Raw genomic sequence first — 23,723 nt, 5'->3', positions numbered from 1 at the left:
GGCGATACGATCACGGCGATACCAGATGTTTATAGGTTTTTTTTATGTCTTATGGCGTTTGCACAATAAAATACGTTTTGTAAACAATCATTCACTTTTTGTGTTACCTTATTCTAAGAGCCAGAACGTTTTTATTTTTCAATCAATAAAGCCGTGCGAGGACTTATTTTTTGCGTAACGAACTGTAGTTTCAATCAGTACCATTTTTAGGTACATGCGACTTTTTGATCTCTTTTTATTCCATTTTTTGGGAGGTGAAGTGACCAAACAATTGTGATTGTGGTACGGTTTATTAACCCCTTCCCGACATTTGACGTACATGTACGTCATGGAAAGTACTGACTTCCCGCATCTTGCCGTACATGTACGTCAAACGTTTGGCACCGGCTCAGAAGCTGAGCCGGTCCCATCATCACCGGATCTCAGCTGTATCTTACAGCTGACATCCGACTGTAACGGCGGGGACCGAAATTAGCTTCGATCCCCGCCATTAACCCCTTAAGTGCAGCGCTCAAACGCGATCGCTGCACTTAAGGTGTTTGCAGCTCATCGGAACCCCAGTAATGAAATTGCCGGGGTTCCGGTGGCTGCAATGGCAACCGGAGGCCTAATACTGGCCTCCCGGTCTGCCTAGCACCGAAGCCGGTCAAGATCCGCCCGGCGGCGGAGCCTGATCGGCTTCCGTAGCTGCCGGCAAGATGGCGCCGGGTCAGGTGCTGATCCGGCGTCATCAGCGGTGGAAGTCAGCTGTACTGTACAGCTGACATCCACCTGTAACGGCAGGAACCGGAGCTAGCTCCGATCCCTGCCATTAACCCCTTCGATGCAGCAATCGAAAGCGATTGCTGCATCGTAGCGGTTACAAGCAGATCGCCAGCCCTGACAGGCAATCGGGACTGGCGACTGCTGTTATGGCAACAGGAGACACAATGGTCTCCTGCTCTGCCATTACGGAAGCCGATTTAGGCCCCGCCGGGAGGCGAAGCCTAAACGGCTTGCTGTCAGTGAATGACTGACAGATCTAATACATTGCACTACATAGGTAGTGCAATGTATTAGAAAAAAAAAAAATCTGACCGTTGGACCTTCAAGTCCCCTAGTGGGACTTGAGAAAAAGTGTAAAAAAAGTATAAAAAAGTGTAAAAAAAAGTGCAAAAAATAAAAGTTTGAAAACAATAAAAGTTTCAAGTAATCAAATAACACACAATCCCCCTTTTACTCTTATCAAGTCCTTTATTATTGAAAAATAATAATAAACCATATGTATTTGGTATCGCCACGACCGTAACGACCGGAGGTATCAAAATATTATATTATTTATTGCACGCGGTGAACAGCGTAAAAAAAACCCGTAAAAAACGTTACCAGAGTTTCTGTTTTTTAGTCACTTTGCCCTACAAATATTACAATAAAAAGTGATCAAAAAGTCGCACGTATCCAAAAATGGTACCTATAAAAACTATAGCTCGTCCCGCAAAAAACAAGCCCTCATACAACTCCGTCGACAAAAAAATTAAAACGTTATGGTTCTCACAACTTGGCGACAGAAAAAATACATTCTTTTTACAAAAGTAATTTTATTGTGCAAAAAGTTGTAAAACATAAAAAAGTTCTATAAATGAGGTATCGCCGGAATCGTACTGACCCGCAGAATAAAGGTAACATGTAGTTTATAATGCGTGGTGAACTCTGTATAAAAAAAAACCAAAAAAAGCTGTGCCAGAATTGCGTTTTTTGGTTTACCTGGCATCCCAAAAAATAGGATAAAAGGTGATCAAAAAGTCACATGTACCCCAAAATGGTACCAATAATAACTACAGCTCGTCCCGCAACAAACCAGCCCTCATACCGCTACGTCTATGAAAAATAAAATTAGTTATGGCTCCAATAAGTCAGGAAATAAAAAAATATGCAGTTGTGCCCGAGGAGAACATTTCTTCTGTTTCAAGAGGCGATTTATCAAGGACCTAAAATTAGGGAACCAGGAAGGGAGGGCCCAATCATATCCGATGGAAGCGACGGTGCCCGTATTATACCAGGATAATACTTTCCCAGCAAAATTCCCCAAACTACAAAGGCGCGGAGTGTGGACCAAAAGGGGGATAAGAAATGACACCATTTATCAGTGCGACACCGGCCTGTGCAGAAAGGATTGCTTCACAGCGTAACACACATCTATGGATTATTTTTATTTTTTTATACCACCTGACTATGCCCCTTATATACTCCGCCCCGCTTACATGTACCCCCACATTATAAAACACCAGCAATACTCAAACAAATATAGTACCAAGCAAAATCCGCTCTCCAAAAGCCAAATGGTGCTCCCTCGGCCCTGAACCCTACAGCGTGCCCAAACAGCAGTTTCCTTCAACATATATGGCACCGTCATACCCGTGAGAACCCTTTTAACAATTTTTGTGGTGTGTGTCTCCAGCGTCATAAGCTGGGCATGACATATTTGCCACTGAATGGCATATCTAGGGAAAAATATAAATTTTTAATTTGCACCATCCGCAGCGCATTCATTTATGGAAAAGACCTGTGGGGTGAAAATGCTCACTACACCCCTTAATAAATGCCTTGAGGGGTGCAGTTCCATAATGGGGTCACTTATCAGGGGTTTCTTTTTATTATTTCACATCTGAGCCTCTGCAGTTGTGAACCAATACTTTGTAAATCGCCAAATTAGGCCTCCACTCCGCATGGTACTCTTCACTTCTGAGCCCTGTCATATGTCCAGACAAAAGATTAGGGCCACATGTAGGGTGTTTCTAAAACCGGGAAACACCGCATAATAATTAGAGAGCTGTCTTGTTATGGTGGCACAAGCCGGGCACCACATATTGGCATATCTATGGAAAAAAATCCCATTTTCACTCTGCAACATTGAGCGCACACTAATTTCTACAAAACACCTGCAGGGTTAAAATGCTTACTACACCCCTTGGTAAATGCATTGAGGGGTGTAGTTTACAAAATGGGGTCACTTCTGGGGGGTTTCCACTGTTTTGGGCCCACAGGTGCCCAGAAACCAATCCAGCAACATCTGCACTCCAAATGGCGGTCCTTCCCTTCTGAGCCCTGCCGTTTGCCCAAACAGCAGTTTATGACCACATATGGGGTATTGCCGTACTCGGGAGAAATAGCTTTACAAATGTTGGGTTCTTTTTTTCCTTTATTTGTTGAGAAAATGAAAAAATTTGCGCTAAAGCTACGTCTTATTGAAGAAAAAGGACTGTTTTTATTTTCACTGCCTAATTCTAATAAATTCTATGAAACATCTGTGGGGTCAAAATGCTCACTACACCCCTAGATGCATTCTTCAAGAGGTGTAGTTTCCTAAATGGAGTCCCTTTTTGGGCGTTTTCATTGTTTTGTCCCCTCAGGGGCTTTGCAAATGTGACCTGGCCTCCGCAAATCATTCCTGCTAAATGTGATCTCAAAAAGTCAAATAGTGCTCTTTCCCTTCTAAGCCCTGCCGTGTGTCCAAACAGCCGTTTATTACCACATGTGGGGTATTGTTTTACTCGGGAGAAATTGCTTTACAAATTTTGTGGTGCTTTTTCTCCTTTAGTCCTTCTGGAAATGAGAAAAAATTAGCTAAACCTACATTTTCTTTGAAAAAATGTAGATTATTATTTTCAGGGCCTACTTCCAATAATTTCTGCAAAAAAACTGTGGTGTCAAATCGCTCACTATACCCCTAGATAATTTCCTCAATGGGTGTTGTTTCCAAAATGGGGTCACTTGTGGGGGGTTTCCACTGTTTTGTCCCCTCAGGGGCTTTGTAAATGTAACATGGCCTCCGCAAACCATTCCTGCTAAATTTGAGTTCCAAAAGCCAAATGGCGCTCTTTCCCTTCTCAGCCTCGCCGTGTGTCCAAACAGCCGTTTATTACCACATGTGGGGTACTGTTTTACTCGGGAGAAATTTCTTTACAAATTTTATGGTGATTTTTCTCCTTTAGTCCTTGTGGAAATGAAAAAAAATTAGCTAAACCTACATTTTATTTGAAAAAATGTAGATTTTCATTTTCACAGCCTACTTGCAAAAATTTCTGCAAAAAACCTGTGGGGTCAAAATGCTCACTATACCCCTAGATAATTTCCTCAAGGGGTATAGTTTCCAAAATGGGGTCACTTGTTTGGGGTTTTCACTGTTTTGTCCCCTCAGGGGCTTTGTAAATGTGACATGGCCTCCGCAAACCATTCCTGCTAAATGTGAACTCCAAAAGCCAAATGGCGCTCTTTCCCTTCTCAGCCACGCCGTGTCTCCAAACAACCGTTTATTACCACATGTGAGGTATTGTTTTACTCGGGAGAAATTGCTTTACAAATTTTGCGGTGCTTTTTCTCCTTTAGTCCTTGTGGAAATGAGAAAAAAAATCGCTAAACCTACATTTTCTTTGAAGAAATGTTGATTTTAATTTTCACGGCCTACTTCCAATAATTTCTGTAAAAAACCTGTGCGGTGAAAATGCTCACTATACCCCTAGATAATTTCCTTGAGGTGTCTAGTTTCCCAGATGGGGTCACTTTTGGGGGATTTTGACTGTTTTGGCACCGCAAGAGCCCTTCAAACCTGACATGGTGCCTAAAATATATTCTAACAAAAATAAGGCCCCAAAATCCACTAGGTGCTCCTTTGCTTCTGAGGCCGGTGTTTCAGTCCAGTAGCACGCTACGGCCACATGTGGGATATTTCCTAAAACTGCAAAAACTGGGCAACAAATATTGAGTTGCATTTCTCTGGTAAAACCTTCTGTGTTATAAAAAAAATTGTATTAAAAATGTATTTCTGCAGAAAAATATGAAATTTGTAAATTTCACCTCTACTTTGCTTTAATTCCTGTGAAATGTTTAAAGGGTTAAGACATTTTCTAAATGCTGTTTTGAATACTTTGAGGGGTGAAGTTTTTAAAATGGGGTGACTTTTTTGGGGTTTCTAATATATAAGGCCCTCAAAACCACTTCACAACTGAACTGGCCCCTGTAAAAATAGCCTTTTGAAATTTTCTTGAAAATGTGAGAAATTGCTGCTAAAGTTCTAAGCCTTGTGAGGTCATAGAAAAATAAAAGGATGTTCAAAAAACGATGCCAATCTAAAGTAGACATATGGGGGATGTTAATTAGCAACAATTTTGTGTATTATAACTGCCTGTCTTACAAGCAGATACATTTAAATTGAGAAAAATGCTAATTTTTGCAATTTTTCGCTAAATTTTGGTGTTTTTCACAATTAAATACTGAACATATCGAGCAAATTTTGCCAGTAACATAAAGTCCAATGTGTCACGAGAAAACAATCTCAGAATCGCTTGGATAGGTGAAAGCATTCCGGAGTTATTACCACATAAAGTGACACATGTCAGATTTGAAAAATGAGGCTCTGTCAGGAAGGTCAAAAGTGGCTAAAGAGGGAAGGGGTTAATATTTTTTTTTACGGCGTTCACCGTGCGGGATAAATAACAAAATAATTTTGTAGTTCAGGCCGTTACGGACGCGGCGATACCAATTATGTATAGTTTATTTGTTTGTTTATATATTTTTATTAATAATAAAGGACTGATAAGGGAAAAAGTGGGACTTTTACGTTTATTACTTTTAAAACTTTTATTTTCTTATTTTTACACATCTTTTTTTAACTTTTTTTTTACTTTATTACTTTGTCCCACTAGGGGACTTGAGGGCAGGAGGCCCTGATCGCTATTCTAATACACTGCACTACATGCGTAGTGCAGCGTATTAGAACTGTCAGCTACTCACTGACAGCAAGCATAGTGGGTCCTGACGTTGTCAGGACCCACTAGGCTTCCGTCTATGGCATAGCCGGACGCCATTGTTTGGTGTCCGGTTGCCATAGTCACCATCGCCGGCCGCTATCGCGTAGCAGGCCGGCGATGGCAGCTTAACCCCTAAAAAGCCGCGATCTCTATAGAACGCGGCTTTTAAGGGGTTAATCAGCGGGGACACAGCGATCGGTCCCCGCTGTAGGAGCTGTGACAGCTGCTGAACAAGACAGCAGCGTCACAGCTCCTGTATGTGTCGGGAGGACGGCCGAAACGGCCGTTACTCCCGTGACGTACTATTACGGCATGGAGCGCGAACGATACAGCTGCCATGACGTAATAGTACGTCAAGGAGCGGGAAGGGGTTAATGTTATCTTCATTGAAAAAAACTGTGCTTTTCTTTCAAAAATAAGGAAATTTCGAAGTGACCCTAAACTTTTGAACGGTAGTGTATCTATATATAAGTATAAAATAAACATGGCCGTGAAAGGCTGGATGACCGATACTGCAAAAGGCTCAATTATACTCTTGATAGGCTTGGTACACCTACTGATCTAAAGAATGGAGCATTTGCAGATATTGTGTCGAGGTCTGTCAGTGATTCCCCCCATCCACTCACATGCTTTTTCTTTCATGTACTGACGCTCTGCTCCCCAGTCCAAGACTCATCTCCGTAATTACCCAATAAACAAGTGCTGAACAATGCTGCCTCTATTTGGCCAGGCTCTCTAGTACACTAAGGGATTCTCGCCTGCTGCATAAACTCACATGACTATGATGTCATGAAAACAAGCTCAAATCCGGGAAATCACAGGCTTCTCTTCTATTTGCTGTCTGTGGCTGAAACGTGGGCAAATGTAAGAGACATCAGCCGACAACATACTGTAATACAAGGTCAGTCCTTTGTCTCCTAATTTCTTCCCAGATGACCTATATCTTATGTGGGAGACTGCAGGGTCTATTATAGGGATATTTGAGCCTATTTTTACTCACCATATTTAAATTGCTTATAACTCCGTTTATACAAATGATTCATATAGCAGCGACCATGACCCGAGGATGATTATTTCTGTGTACAATAGTGCACAGATAAAGGCAGCGTATTCTGGAGTCATTATTTTCTAATCTAGAAGGTCATACTCAAAGTAAGAATTAGATTGTTACAGAATTCTTCCTGGAAAGACAAGATGAGCTATGAAGGAAAAGCACGAGGCATAGGAATCCTAGAGGTATGCAGTCATTTCATTTTAGCTGTGTATCTGCAATACCTAATAAATCAACATTTTATACAATATTTGCAGAATTGAAGTTTAACTTCTTGGTATAAAAACACCAATCTTTTAGCATTTCACTACATTTGTATTCTAAATTCGGAGCTTTTCAGGCCATGGGCGCCTTGGGCAATGTTTTGAAGCCGATGGCTTTCTTATTAGATTCAAAGGGCGTGAAAGGCAATTATAATGTGAAACTAAAATGTCTATGATTTTTATAGCAGGGCTGCAGAAGGCAACTAAAATGGTTACAAATATAAAAATTATAATTTGGCTCCTAAATTTTAAGACTTAGGAGACGAAGGTGCCATTGTGATTTTTTTCTTAGCCTGAAGCCCTGCTGCATAGACATAGATTTAAAACATAACATTCTGGCTGCTTGTAAATGCCACTAGAGGGAGCATGTGAGCTAACTGCATACTGTGTTATTATTGAGTACAATGATTATACAACAGTAGGCAGTAAGCTCCTACACTCCCCCTACCCCTAATGTTTGCTGCAAGTAGCCACAACAAAGAAGGTCTCGCCGATCCGTCCTGTGTAGTATAAACGCTACCGCTAGTCAATCCAGTCTAGTGTTAGGGTATGTGCACGCACAAACTCAAAAACTTCTGAAACTACGGAGCTGTTTTCAAGGGAAAACAGCTCCTGGTTTTCAGACTTTTTTTTTTTAGAAACTCGCGTTTTTTACAGCCGTTTTTTAAGATGTTTTTCTATAGAGTCAATGAAAAACGGCTCAAGAAGTGACATGCAGTTTTTTATACGCGGCCGTTTTTCAAAACGGAACAGAATGCTGTATTTCCCATTGAAATCAATGGGCAGATGTTTGTAGGCTTTCTGCTTCCGATTTTCAGCCGTTTTTTTGGGACGCTTACGGCCGGAAAACCGCTGAAAACACTACGTGTGCACATACCCTTAACGTTGCTGCCGATCAGTCTACATTCTAGTGAAATGTTTTTTTTATTTTACATCTAAGAATATCATGTTCTTCTAATACAACTGTGGGTTGTTTTCTATATACATAATTGAAGGAAATGCCATTTTTCTCATATTTATTTTATTGCGTTTTTCACTACATATACCAAATACTATGCATAACTGCAGTAACCCCACCAAAGGGTGAAAAAAAATTGGGGCCAATTGCATACCATAAACTTGAATGTTAAGACTAAGGCCCCATGCACACGACCGTGTTTTTGCGTCCGCAATTCCCCCGCAAATCCACGGGAGAATTGCGGACCCATTCATTTCTATGGGCCCATACACACTATCCGTGTTTTCACGGGTCTCCGCATGTCCGCAAATCCGTGCCGCAGAAACTCAGGACATGTCTTATTACGGGCCGCAAATTCGATGCGGACATGCCAATAGAAGTCAATGGGCCCGTGGAAATTGCGGATACACCTCCGTGTGTCATCCGCAGTTTGCGGATTTGCGGAAATGTTGCTAGGCGACGACCGGGAATGAGTTTTGTCGTCATCCTGTTTTATCTAGGCTTTTTTTTTTCATCCGCATTTTGCGGATTACATACGGATGAACTGCGGATTACATACGGATGAACTGCGGATGACATTTCACGGAACACGGTCCTGGAATTTGCGGACCAGAAAAACACTACGGTCGTGTGCATGAGGCCTTACTACAAGCCTAAAAAAAAAAAGATTCTGACAAATTAATGACCAATTAAAATGAGACCGTTGAGCCAACATTAAAGGGAACCCGTCAGCAACTTTATGCTGCCGTCTCTGAGGGCAGCATAAAATATTGACAGATACTCTGAAAGGAGTCTGGCGTATTCAGGAGCTGCCGCTCCCCTCGCCCAGCTGCCAAAGATTGACAGCTTTCTCCCTATGCACAGTAATAAAGCTGTCAATCATTGCTACCAACTTTCCTTTAGGCCTCATGCACAAGGCTGTAGCCATGTGCACGCTCTGTGATTACGGCACGATCGGCCATGGAGTGTCATCCGCCGGCCGTCCGCGAATCACGGACCGTGCACACATTGATTTCAATAAGCCCAACCACGGTCGTGTACATGGGCCCATAGAAATGAATAGGTTCTCAATTCATCCGCATTTTTGCGGATTAATTGCGGACGCAAAATCACATTTGTGTGCATGAAGCATTAAAGTATACCTTCAGTTACGAGTGAGTGAGTGTCTCCCACCGCTCAGAGAGTTGGCAGTCACCTAGGCAACCAACTTGAATGACACGGCCTCACTTATAAATGGAGGTATAGCTAGCTATAAGGTTTATGCACACAGGGGGTCATTTATGACACCAGTGCAGTAAAAAGCTCATATTTATATCCGGTTTTAATATCTCGTATACACTTTCATAGATAGTCTGTCAGCTTGTTGAAACCCCCAGTAATTATAGTGTATTGCGTTAATGCCATTCCGGGCAAATGGTGCCCATTTTAGTGAATGAGCGAGCGTTTAATACATGGTCCCGCAAAGTCCGCTAGTGCAGAGAATCTCCATTGTGGTTTATAGGATGGTCCTGAGCAAGGATCTATTTGTGCTAACAGTTTATGTAGATAGGGATTGTCCTGATCATGAGCCCCCCGTATAATAGAGATGCCACACTGTAAAATGTTTTGTCATTGCGCCGTCCAGCTTGGAGACACCACCCTATTCTTTACTATAGTGCCTAATCTGATGTGCAGTGGCCTTGTTCAGAGTTTCCCTTTGACCTGTTTGTGCATGAGCGCATAAGATCTGGGCATTCAGTTTGACCCACTTTAAATATGCTGCTGAAGTTTGCAAAAGTAATAGTTAAATAAACACTGTGTGAAAGAGATTTTATTAACCCTTTAAAGTGATAGTGGCATCTTCCCAATATTTTTAAATCCCCATTTTAGTATAATTATTGGTTGTAAAGTAGTCCTGCAGGTGAAACTGCTGTGAAAGGCTATACATACCACTGACTTGACTCACCTGATGCAGCAAGTGCAATGTGTTGGAATCAAGTGACTACAAATAACCTCTCCCTGTGAAATGTCATGCTTTGTTGCATGAATATGTAACACATGCCAAGAAGGATCCATGTCAGCATTCATTTAGCTTTTAGCTTCACTGTGCATTCTTCATGACCGGGGAAAGCTACCCCTGTTATGTGCACAAGCAATATGGGAATTTTTTTTATTACCATGCAGCAATAACCATAATTATTGGGTCCTCTTGGCTAGGTCACTCAATGGTGGCTAACATAGATAAATGTCAGCTCATATGTACTGATGAGTGTAGCCTCTTAACCAGGGACACATCCCAGGAGCAGCCAGGTAGACAGTATGCCTAGAAATGTACTGCTTGCTCCTAACATTTGGGGTTCATTTCTATTGATACCTACAAAAATTCTTGCCTGGCAACTAAGTAGATAAAGCTTATTCGTATTGATCTAACTGAAGTCCTCCGCACCTTCTCCCAGCCCATACCCTTGGTGTTGTTTGCCTAAAAGGGGCATCATAGTAGGGTGGCCCCTCTCTAGTAGTCTTGAGAGGAGAGCCTAAAAGCATCTCCTGCTCTGGAGGACTCGGCCCAGCTGTGCATTACACGGTCACCCATTTATTTGAATGTGCTGTTGCAGGGGAAATATGTGGATGACCCCTGGTGATATCCGCTGGTCGCCAGGATCCATAGCAGCTGACCACTTGGGAGGCTTCCTATCTTGTGTAGCTAGCAGCAGCATAAATAATATGCAGCGTTTTCCTAATATACTTTATAAGGTTCTACTCCTCTGCTTCCTCACACACATTCTTGTAAAAACATGGGTTGACACCACTAGGAGGCCAATCTGTATAATCAACATATGCACATAACAAACAATAGAACTGTGGTCACCATCAAAAGTGAAAGCATTCCTTACAGGGACACATTTGAGGCTTTGACTTTCTAACACTAGAAGGTGGTACTGATGCATTCACTTAAAGAGGCTCTGTCACCAGATTTTGCAACCCCTATCTGCTATTGCATGTGATCGGCGCTGCAATGTAGATTACAGTAACGTTTTTATTTTTAAAAAACGAGCATTTTTGGCCAAGTTATGACCATTTTTGTAGTTATGCAAATGAGGCTTGCAAAAATCCAAGTGGGTGTGTTTAAAAGTAAAAGTCCAAGTGGGCGTGTATTAGGTGCGTACATCGGGGCGTTTTTAATACTTTCACTAGCTGGGCGCTCTGAAGAGAAGTAACATCCTCTTCTCTTCAGAACGCCCAGCTTCTGACAGTGCAGATCTGTGACGTCACTCACAGGTCCTGCATCGTGACGGCCACATCAGCACCAGAGGCTACAGTTGATTCTGCAGCAGCATCAGCGTTTGCAGGTAAGATCGACTTAAAAAAGCTTAAAAAAGCCAAAAAAGCTCGTTTTTTAAAAATAAAAACGTTACTGTAATCTACATTGCAGCGCCGATCTGCTGCAATAGCAGATAGGGGTTGCAAAATCTGGTGACAGAGCCTCTTTAAAGCAGTTTGGATGTCTTCCTTACAAGGAATGCATTTTGCTTTGCAGTGGGTGAAATCCGCTCTGCGTGTGAATGGGGTTTTGTAATGGCCTTGGAGTTTTTGGCATAAATTGTGCCTTAAAAAGTCGCAAATAATGGCGCATTCCATATTTGCACAAACATTTTTGACTTCTCGGCACTGGCCATATTTGAGAAGTGCAGAGGAAAGTGGACATGGATCTGTCACCTTAATATGCTGCTCTATGTAAGGTCTGTACTCCTAGTAATCAAAACGACACAAAAAAGAATGTTGGGCCATTTGGCTAAATGGATGCAAAGAAAGCTGAAAGAAGCCCTTGGTAGTCATATAGGTAGGGCTCTCCCTGCCTCCACCCGCTCCTGAGGCCGGTGATTGACAATCTGCTATGTATACGTGCATGCACAGCAGCCTGTCAGTCACTGCAGCGTGGGGTTGGGGGGAGCGCTTTCAGCGAACCAAATTGCACTACATTTTTGTGCCGTTTTGGCTACAAGGAGTATGGGCCTGTAGCTGTAACATGCTGCCCTTACATAGAGCATAATATTAAGCTGACAGATCCGCTTTAAGGCTTTAAAACCTCAAGCCATATTAAATGTTTGGCACCAGTTTAAACCACCTGCTCCTGCAATTGAACAGGTTGGGTGCTCGGCTGTCAGAGATAGCTAGACACACACCATAAAGAGAAGGGGTTTATAACCACTTCTGTCTTCACTGTGCTGTCGCCCCTATTGGACCTGGTGATCATGTGATCACGACATGGCAATAAAATAAATGACAAATAAAGTAAAAAAACAAAAACACACTGTCCAAACCACAAGCTGCTCTGACTAACTAAGCTTATAAATATTATTTATCAAAGTGACCGAAACAAAATGGGTAGCCCACCGCAGCAATCGGGGAAGAAAGTGGCACTGATATAAAAAGACACCGGCAGGTGAGCAGGCAAGCCCTCCATATGCCCTACAGCGGGTATACAGAGCTGCGGATCATGCATTATTAGCTAGATTTCTTCTAGGCAGCTATTAGTTCTGAGAATTTGCATAGTCCTAAAATGTCTATGTCCACAAAGTGCTATTCTGTTGTCTGTGCACATGTACAATATAAATATCTTCTCACGTGTAGCAGCAAGGTATCAATTTGTTTATCTAATACTTCAGGTGTATCTGCTGCATAGCATCGAGAACTATGTGTGGAATTCAGCTCCAGCACATCTTTACAAAACGGACTTCCTGTCATTATTCGAGAAAGAGAAAGCATACAAGGCAGCTTTATACTGTGCCATACCTTCATTATTTCTAGGCGTTGATGCCGCCACTGCCCCAGCATGTCTCGGCAAGTCTTTATTTAACTTCTGTGACTGCAAATGACTGAAACTAACATTTAAAGTTGGTTTGGGAAGACAAGAAGGTGTAAAAAGTACGTTGGTTCAGATTCCAATGACAATAGTTATCAGGCAAGTCTTCCAAATTCTTCATCAAAGTAATAAAAGCCCACGCCTGTACACCTATGGCAATAACCAAAGCACAGGCCACATGTATACATCTGTCTGACTCAACGGGAAAACTGCACACACTCTGTAGAATACCACAGAACGCACATCGTCAATGGTGGAGTTGTCCATGTGAGGCAACTAGGTTTCCTGGATTCTAGTTGCAAGGGGCAACTTCTCCACTTCTCTCATTTTAATCAATTCCGCTTTTATGATTTTTCCCAATTGCTCTATTTTGAGATAAGACCACAAAGGTGGATTATTTTGAATTATTAAAAAGTGTCTGACTTGTCTAGAATAAAACTTTGGTGCATCTTCTGTTGCATTAGTAAATTTGCCCCTTTGTTTTACTTCACTTCTTTTTGTGATCATGTAACTTGTCGGGCGTGTCAAAAAGTGTCTAAAACAGTTAATAAATATGGCGCAGGGCATGCACGCTATTTGAGCCAGAATTCTGGTGCATTTTCAATATTAAAACTGCCCCATTGTCCATCTGGAATTTTAAAACAGACTTTGACCTGCCTGCACAGCGTTTGCCGTGTTTTTGTGGCGTTTTTTCAGCCGCGGCCATTGATCACCGCGGGCAAAAAAACGCCACAAAAAGAGCAGGTCAAAGACGGAAACGCCCGAAGAAAGGGCATGTTGCTTCTTTTTCCCATGAGCATTTTTTTCCGCTCACGGGAAAAAACCGCCTCCGCTTCCCATTGAAATCAATGGAAGGCGATTTCGAAGGTTTCTTGCTGCGGTTTCCGCTACAAAATCTGCGGCAAAAAAACTCAGTGTGAACAGGGCCTTACACTTGTTGAGAGATATATATTGTTAGACCGTTGAATCCAATGTCCAATTGAAAAGCATTATGCTGAACCTGGATCCGTTTCTATGTGGTGATTGCGGTGAGTTGTTGTTTACCATCACTTTGGGAAATAGTTGATGCTTACTTGTATATCTGACTAATGCGATTCAGCTGTATACAACCTGTTGCTATTTACTATTAGATCCTCGCGGCACCGTTCACTGTTGATTGTGCTGTGCATATAATTAAAAAAGGAAAAAGAAAAATTCCAAGTGCAGTGGTACTAAACATGTCTGGAGACTACAGCAAAGGTCACTTTCCTATGTGTATATGTGCAGTTTCATTACATTTAGATTTATGCCTCATGCACACGACCGTTGTGCCACTCAGGTCGTTTTTGACGGCATCCGAGTGGCACCCGATAGTCTTCATGGACCCATTCACTTTAGCAGGTGAATCGGGTCCGTGGAAAATGATCCGAGTAAAGATAGGACATGTTCTATCTTTCCTCGGATCACTGACGGGACTCGGCCGTCGCACATGGTCGTGTGCATGAGGCGTTCGTGTAGACACCATGACTAATGAAACCAAATATTCTCTTTATTGTCTCATGTCTTTTTATAATTATTGTCAAACCATAGTTAAAGAGAACCTGTCAGTGGATTTTAATGTGCTAAACCACCAGAATGTTGCTATACTGCTGGGGTTTAGTGTCCTAAACATGCCCCTCTCAAAACTGACCCTTTTAGCATTTTATGCAATGTAGGTAAATTACCAGAGAAGAGTCCAAAGATGAATCCAACAGCATCCTGCACATGCTCAGTGCTCAGATGAAGCGGAGGCCGATACACCTGGACTCATCTCAGGACTGTTCTCTGGTCATTTCCATACAGCGGACACTGTATTATAACTTCTTTTTAGACAAAATGATAAAACGGACTGTTTTGAGAGAGGCTAAACCCCAGAAAATAGGACGCTAAACCCCAGAAAATAAATCTCTGATCACTGGGATCTCCACCGAGACAGCAGTTCTGAGCCTCCTATTCCTCCTGATGGAGTCATCGTTGTACTCGGCAATCTCCGCCTGTCCCGTAAATTTGACCACCCCTCCATTTAAAGTTCTCCAATACAATTGGGCAGTAAATAATAGGGTGCTCGGGGCCATGTTCTAGTGATTGGTGGGGGCCCTAGCGATCAGACATTTATCACCTATCCTGTATTGAAACTTGTCTATCGCCTCTACTTAATTACAAACATGACTTATGCCATTTATCCAAAGATATGTTCATTTTTAGATCATTTTTCCAATCTATCATAAAGGCAACTTTACCTTCTCTCACTGAATTTAAATCTGAGTAAATTATTGAAATTAGCAGGATTGAGACAATATAGTCATTCATAACTAAACTACATATTATTCTTTACAAGCTTGTCTATGTAATTGGTGTGTTTGGATTCCTTATCATTTGACTTTTACGGAACATAACTAGCAGTAACCATTAGGGTATGTTCACACGGCATATTTTCAGCCGTTTTTCATGCTGTAAACGCCCTCCCGAAAAACGGCTGAATATACGGGGGCTGAACGCCTCCAAACATCTGCCCATTGATTTCAATGGGAAAACGGCGTTTCGTTCCCACAGGGCGTTTTTTTACGCGACCGTTTGTAAAAGCGGCGCATAAAAACACGCCCCATAAAAAAGAAGTGCATGTCACTTCCTGAGACGTTTTTGGAGCTGTTTTTCATTGTCTCAATAGAAAAACAGCTCCAAAAACAGCCATAAAAAACCGCTTCATGCATAAAAAAACGGCTGAAAATCAGAGGCTATTTTCCCTTGAAAACAGCTCAGTATTTTACAGCCGTTTTATGTGAAGCGTGTGAACATAGCCTTACTTTTCTCATGTGTTGATATGGATATAAATGCAGTATTTACCTATAATCTAAATTAAACAGTCTGTCTCTGGTCATTGGGACATGATCAATATTCCATTACTTTTGCAGACATTTCTCCAATTTGTGGATAAAGATCTGATGGCAGATAATGTCAACCTCTAACAACATAGCGCAAGCTCGGAAGCTGGTGGAACAACTCCGTATCGAGGCTGGTTTCGAGAGAATCAAGGTATACTTAACATGTTCAGTTTTTTTTTTTGCTCCGTTTCATTGCCAGTTGAGATATTCAACAGTGAAAAGCCTAATAACTGTGGGTTAAAGCCCTTAATGCAATTTGACATACATGTAGATCATGCAATCCCTTGTCTTCAAGGGTTATCCAGAACTTTAAAAATTCTGCAGCAGGGCAGGGGATGGTATAAAGTAATAAACTAGCAGAACTCCCGCGCTGAGGCCCCGTTCTCCTCCGGTCCCGGAAGCTCCTGCAACGGTCACATGCCGCTAATCACTGGCCTCATCGGTCTTATGTCTGATAATTGGCACGTGCCGGAGCTTCCAGGACCAGAACGGCGGAGAACAGGGGCTCAGCGATAGAGTGGGGGGCGGGGCATTTCATGTGGTGAGTATCTGCTAGTTTACTACTTTATACCATCCCCTGCCCTACTGAAAATTTTTCCCAGATTACTCCTTTAGGCCCCTTGCACATGGGACGGAAATTCTGCAGAATTTCTGTCCAGAATTTCCTTTCCTGTAATATGCTGCACAGCATTTCCATCCCGTGAGCAGGAGGACTTAGGGCACAATGCAGGGCATGATTATCATGGTGATCGCACGGGCGCAGAAGCTGTGCCTGTGCGATTAACAGCAGGAGCCTGGTGGTGATTGGCATCTGGGCTACTGCTGTAACGCCAGGGATTAGAGAGAGCTGTAATCTTAGCCATTTAACCACTTAGATGACAGCGACCGCGGGATCTTAGGTGTTTGACAGAGGGAGGGAGCTGCGTGTTTGCGTCGCAGGGCGCTGATGAGCTGACACAGGGAGCTCCCTCCCTCTGTGCCACGGTAATCCATCAGGCAGCCAGAGGCCTAACAAAGGCACCAAGGTCTGCTATAAGCATGGCCTAATAGTTTGCCTGTCAGTGTAACACTGACAGGCAATAATGCTTTGGAATACTATGAATAATCAAGCAACATCTGTTTTAAGTCCGCTAGGGGGAAGGCGGGCTGGAAAGTAAAATTAGGTTTAATAAATGTCTACCCCACAAAATTAATAATTAAACCAACCCACTATTTTTATGAAATAATTTTTAGATATATAGTTAACCATTAAAAAACACATTTGGTACCGCCGCAAACGTAACGACCCGTAGTCATTAGAAAATTAACTTAGAATTCATGTCGCATGGTGTTAAGAAACAAAAAAAAAAGTTTTGAATGGTGGTTTTACCAACGTTTTTTTTCATTTCCTCAATTTTTTTTTTTATAAAAAACAGTCAATAAATTATATATACCCCAAAATGATACCAATAAAAACTACTACCCATCCTGCAAAAAACGTCTGTCAACGGAAAAATAAATGTGAAGACCCAAAAATTACTCCATAAAACTTAACATAAAAAAACTATACAAATTTGGTGTCGCCGTATTCATACCAACCCATAGAATAAAGTTAACATTCGTTGAACCGCGGGGGAAAAAAAAACCAATGGCGGATGAAAAAATAAATCAAGGAATTAAAGAAACGTTTCAAATTATATGTACCGCAACATAGTGCTATAGAAAAATACACCTTGTCCCACAAAAAACAAGCTATCACATCAACCGAAAAATAAAAAAGTTACAGCCTTTGGAATTTGACGAGGAAAAATAAAATAAAAATTAAGGCTCAAAATAGGCCAGTCCTTAAGAGTTTAAAGGGGTTTTCCCATCAGAGACATTTATGACATATCCACAGGATATGTCATAAATGGCTGATAGATGCGGGTCCCACCTCTGGGACCCGCACCTATCTCTAGAACAGGGCCTACCACTCTGTGTTCCCATTGAAGCGTGTGATTTCCGACCATGTTAGATGAAAACAGTGTAACTCACTGAGGTATTCTGTTTCCGTAAATCCCATACTAGTGAATGGCAGTTACGCAAACAGCGTATAATGCGAGCTACGCTGTTTTCATCTAACATGTCGGAAATCACATGCTTCAATGGGAACACAGAGCGGTAGAATGGGGTTTAGGGGGCCCCGTTCTAGAGATAGGTGCGAGTCCCAGAGGTGGGACCCGCATCTATCTGACATTTATGACATATCCCGTAGATATGCCATAAATGTCCCTGATAGTAAAACTCCTTGAAGAGATTTTACCAGTTGAATCATTTTTTATCTTGACTGATTTGCTCGCATTGGTGAGACCTCCTGCGTCTCTTTCACAAGGGCTCGTCCTCTGCTGGTGTAACCTCTATTTCATTACTGTAAATGTATGAGAAGAATTCTAGTGATGTTCCTGCACTCAGTCACTAGTGCATTTCCTTGTGGAGTAACAGTACAGTGAGTTCTGCATGTATCATCATGTGCTGCTTTATGTACAGTGTTTCATGTATGAGTAATGAACAACTTGTGCAGAAAAGGGACACTGGCTACTGGAAGAAGATGATGTAAAAACCTTTACCACTCTATTATGCTCATACCAGAGATACAACTCAACTCTCATTGTGAGAGACCTTAAAGTCATCATGTGATGTACTGCCGTGTCAAAGTGTGAGCACAAAGTGACCTCAGGGGCCATGTGGACAGCAGTTGACAAATGACAATGCTTAAAGGGGTATTTCCAGCATTCACAATTATCGCCTATCCACAGGACAGGTGATAATTGTCTGATCACTGGGGGCGCCACCGCTGGGACCTTACTGATCGCGTGAAGTTGATAGTTGAGTTGTAGCTCTAGTATGAGCATAATAGAGTGGTATAATAGAGTTGTAAAGGTTTTCACATCATCTTCTTCTAGTAGCCAGTGCCTCTCTTCTGCAAACACCTATCACCTATTCTGTGGATAGCTGATGATTGTCGATCCTGGGACAAGCCCTTTAACATGCACTCATTGCTTCAACTTATACAAAAATAGATAAATTACCATCATGTTCTAGCAGCACCTACCAAAACGCTTTTAGGGATCCAATGGAATCATATTCTAGCTCTAAGAATCGAAAGAACTAGACCGTCTCAGATTTTCATTGCATTCAATGCAGTAATAAGTATTCCTAGTGAGCCCAGATTCCGCACAGAATGCATTAAAATATGTGTATTGGTTCTCTCTAATCTTTGATCATTCTGATCAGCTATGATCTGCGGTGCAGACTGGTTAGTAGCTAAATGTGCGCACTTTCTCCAATGTATGGTTACAAACAGGAGCGGTTTCCATCATAACCCTCCAGTGGCAGATCCAATCATGTTGGTTTATCATGTATTTTCTGAATCTTCAACCAAGAGCTTCAGTTTAACAAATTCCTGTTGAAAGACATTTCAGTACACTTCAGGTACACCGTTCAAGAAAACATTTTTTGCAGCTCATTTGTCCTGTGAATGTTACTAGAACGATTGTTATTTATGTGGGACCAAGGTCAAATAATGGGAACATGAGGCCTTGAAGTATAAAATGAATGCATTACTTTATTACATTTCTCTCATGGGAATAATAAAGTCTGTGTTATATAGTCCAACCACGAAGATAGAATTCACGCTGCTAAGAGTAGACTGAAGTTCTACCAAGAGCACTGCATCTGACACTCTTCAGCTGGAAATAGACATCAAATATTTGTCTGTAGATCCATTGGCAGAGCCAGCTTATTTTGGGGGCATACGCTATAGAATTTATGTAGATATCAGATTTCGCTGGATCTGCCAGTGGTCTGCAGATAAATATTTTGTGTCTATGGCCAGCTTTAGATATAGAAAACCATGGCTCGATTCTTAAATGCAGGTCAAATATTGATTTATTTATTGATAGAACACATTATTCAATGCTTTCTTCAGTACAATAGCATGTTTTAATGCCACAGAGAGGGCACTCCTGCCCACGTTTTGGTCCTCCTGGACCTCGATCACGGCAGTAATCTGCAGTTCATGTATAATGAGACAAGTCAACGGAAAGATAAGCTGTCAGGAGAATGGCCAGCTTTAGGCCAGCATTACCTGCCCCATTCACCACTATCTCGACAAATGCTAGATGCTAATGCATGGGCACAGCGTGAGAGCTGCACCAAGAAATAACAATAAAGCACCTGCCTCACTGACTTATTCTCCCGATGCTTCTAATGAACTAGCAGAGGAGCTGTTTTTCCACTGCAGTAAGGATGTAGCCCTACACTACATCGCAACACCTTGATTCTTATTCTGTGGTTAACCAGTCTTTTAGCCAACACTGGTCTAATGTACCAGAGGAATAGGGTACAGCACATTTCATTTAGGTCTCCCGTATAGTGGGCATCTAGTGGATTCAACTGCATCCACAAGTTTTGCTTTATTTGGGTATATTAAAATGCATATCATGCACTGATTCACCTGAGCAACATCTGTTTGATGCGTGATGTATGTGCCATTTTCTATATAGATTTTTATAGATTGATATCATGAAATATATGATGTGGTTGTCTATTATGTACTTTTTATCTAATTGTTTAGGTTTCTAAAGCGGCGGCAGACCTTATGAACTACTGCGAGCAACATGCCAAAAATGACCCGCTGCTGGTTGGAGTGCCAACTTCAGAGAACCCATTTAAAGACAAAAAGCCATGTTCCATTCTATAATTTTCCGCTTCCAAGTGTTACAGCAGTTTCTTGACCAGCTGATGGTCAGATCATTTTCAAGATAACTATGATCTACAGATAACTCAGATAGTTATATATTTTGCCAGCTGCAAAATAAAAGAACAGTCTTGCACATAATATGAGAGACACTTAGATTTCAAATGTAACGTTGATACATTCAGATGACTGCAATGGTAGGTCTTATTCTCTTCTTGTGTGTGTATTTTTGGGGGAGAAACATTTGCGCCAGTAGTATCTTTAGAGAGGATTTGCTGTACATAAAAGTGTCAGGTCTACGCTGTACGGCTGTAGTTTGTGTTCCAGATCGAGCCATGAAATCCATTGTTCTTGAACTCCAATCCATTGTTATTAATCCTGCTTTATATTTTCACCATCACACAACATTTAGACTTGAATGCATCATACAGTTCCCTTGTCTATTCTTTGTGTTTAGTTTAGTGAATTTGTTGGAGCATTTGAACAGTTGGCAGTCTCCACCGAACCTGTATTTTTAGGGTATGGGTTGCTGCGGAATCAAAATGCCACACAATGCTGTTTATAAACATAGATTTACATAGAAATTCAACATCGTGAATGAATGAGTCTCTTATTGAGAAAATCATGAGATTATCCGACCATTCACAACTGAACAGCTCATTTTTACTTGACATTTTTCATGTAGTTTTATATATTCTTTCCCTCTGGATGTCTAAAACAAAATAGATACAACCTAGGTGCCACATTTAATACACATTTCAGGATTGTTCTACAAAAGGTAAACTATTTCCCTTGTGGTAAAGTAATGTAAATGGGCTTTGTATGAGGGTATTGTACTCCATGTGGTAAATTACATTCCAGCCTGTAATATTTTTCTGTGACGATATAGTAAGCAAATTCATGGGAGGAGTATGATCTTTTGTAAGGCACACAGTTTTAGATCTCCATGAATGTCCTTCCATGTTTTGTATAGGTTATACAGAATTCCTAATAGAATAAAATAAATGGCTATTCCTGTTGTGTGGTGCCACTCTATTTGATTGGTCGATTGGCATCACGTTTAAAAAAACACAAATAATCGTTTTCCTAAGATCCATTTATATACTCTGATGTATCCTTTTGTAAAATGCCAGTTGATACTTGAAGTGCTACAATAATAAGACTGTTTTCTGTTACATGAAACATAATGTTCAGCCTAATACTAAGAGTGTGACGTCATAGATGGAATCATGTGCCATCAGAAAGATTTTACACTTTTAATGTACAGTAACAATGAAACCAGCACCATTCATATCTGCTGCTAACAGGCCACTTCCCGGGTTGTAGCAAATTGTATTCTTTACTGACCGTATTTAATACATTCCATAGCCAAGTGTGCAACCTGCAGCAATAGCTTTCTACCAGTGCATCTTCCTAACATATATACATTGTATTTTTACCTGGCAATACAATGTGTAGTTACAAAGACAACAATAACTAGCTAATGCTAAAATGGTTATTACTCATCCAAAACCAGTAAGAACCAAGCTTAAAGAAGTTTGTATGGTGAAAAAACTTGATAGCCTATCCTCAATTTCTGAGCGAGGGGGGTTTGAATCTCGGCACCCTGCCAATCAGCTGTTTGAAAGGGCCACAGCACTCCGGTGATCGCTGCTACTTCTTCATTTCTTACACAGCTACTTACCTACTGTACAACGACGACACATCCATAGCAGCAGAGCACAGTATTACCGCTTACTTCTATGGAGAAGCTGTGATAGTGTGCACCGCCGCTATAAATGCTGACGTTGTACATCATGAAGCTGTGTAAGCGATGAAGGGGTTAAAGCGCTGTGGCTCCTTCAAACAGCTGATCGGTGGAGTGCCGAGAGTAGGCCCTCACGGATCAGATAATAATGGCCTAGCCTGAGGATAGGCCATCAATTTTCTTTCACCGGCCAACCCCTTTAAAAAAGACCTGCCACATCCTCTGACATATAAAATCACCTGGATAGCTTATCAGACTGTCAAGTGGACGGTCCCCAGCACTACTGAAAATGACACTAAGCGCTGGAGACAGCCCACTTGACAGTCTACTGAGCTGTCCCCAGGACCTGCGAGAACATGGGCGGCTAGCAGGAAAAGAACCAGCGCTGTACTCAGCGGTGCAGTGGCTGTTAAGCTATCCAGCTGGATTTATATGTCGGAGGACACGACAGGTCATCTTTAAAGGGGATGTGACAAGAACTCTTTAAGTGGTGGTTAATCTCTATTTATGAAGGAACTGCATAAATACTAATGCCTCAATATATACTTCTTATAAGAATCACAGGGCTGCAAGCGATTCAAATTCCCAATTGACATGAATCCGCTAGCAGAATACAGACTACCTTCAATAGCTTGTCTGTCCTATCTTTTATTTGCTATTAAAATCCAGATGCTGTACAGAAAACCTGATCTTCAGGTTAAGATCCCAGGAGCAGTTGAGACTTTCCACCTTTTTTTTTGTGTTTTGTGATGTACCCTGAATCTGTTGGCAGTATTCTGATACAAAAAATTGTACCTATAGCGGCAACCTTTGTGATGAATGGTATGCATTGTGAGTGTAATATTCTATTATACTAATCCGCTGTGATCTGCTCAGTGTTTTTAAGTGTTTGAAAGTTTCTTTTCTTTTCTTGGTGTATACAATAAGTATGGTGTTCTTTTGCCTGTTTAACTTCCATGTTGATAACTCACAGTGTTTTATCTTACACTAATCCTTACAATTTTATTGTCAACTTTTATCATGTGCCAAATAATTTTGCACTGTAACTATATATTTTGTGGAGTAGCTGTAACAATGTTTACTTAAATAAAGATTCACTACACTTTACTTACAGGTTTGGTCATGTGTGTTTTTATTGACGGGTATATTTAACATTTGTTTTATGCATTCTGTAGTAACATATTAGTAATATAGTGTAATCGTGTAGTAATATTTATGAAAGGAGAGTGATCATGTATATAAGAATCCCCAGCAAACAATTAGGGCCAGTTCACACAGAATTTTTTGACGTGGAAACCGGGTCGGAAAACGCGCCAAAAAACGGACGGAAATGGGCAGAGGCGGTTTTTTCCTGCGAGCGGAAAAACTGTCTAGCGGGAGAAAGAATGGACATGCCCTATCTTCGGGCATTTACGTCTCTGACCTCTTATTGACATCAATGGGAGGCGTATTTCGCTG

The 23,723-nt window shown here is 41.5% G+C and overlaps 1 protein-coding gene across 2 annotated transcripts in view; it reads left to right on the top strand.

Annotated features, from left to right (window-relative positions):
- GNG7 (G protein subunit gamma 7) overlaps positions 1-23,378 on the top strand; it is a 116,302-nt gene extending 92,924 nt beyond the window's left edge. The window contains exons 1-3 of one of the 2 annotated variants that reach the window (XM_075864653.1): positions 6,597-6,687; positions 15,832-15,952; positions 20,396-23,378. In XM_075864653.1, coding sequence (XP_075720768.1) covers positions 15,872-15,952; positions 20,396-20,521 — 207 coding nt within the window. In that variant the 5' untranslated portion in view covers positions 6,597-6,687; positions 15,832-15,871 and the 3' untranslated portion in view covers positions 20,522-23,378. Of the gene's footprint in view, positions 1-6,596; positions 6,688-15,831; positions 15,953-20,395 lie in introns of those variants that run through there. The other variant, XM_075864652.1, reaches the window with a different exon arrangement.
- The last annotated feature ends 345 nt before the right edge of the window (positions 23,379-23,723 follow it).

Source organism: Rhinoderma darwinii, chromosome 1 (assembly GCF_050947455.1).
Source record: "Rhinoderma darwinii isolate aRhiDar2 chromosome 1, aRhiDar2.hap1, whole genome shotgun sequence".
In the NCBI taxonomy this organism is placed as follows: domain Eukaryota; kingdom Metazoa; phylum Chordata; class Amphibia; order Anura; family Rhinodermatidae; genus Rhinoderma; species Rhinoderma darwinii.
This window is presented reverse-complemented; position numbering and strand designations above follow the sequence as displayed.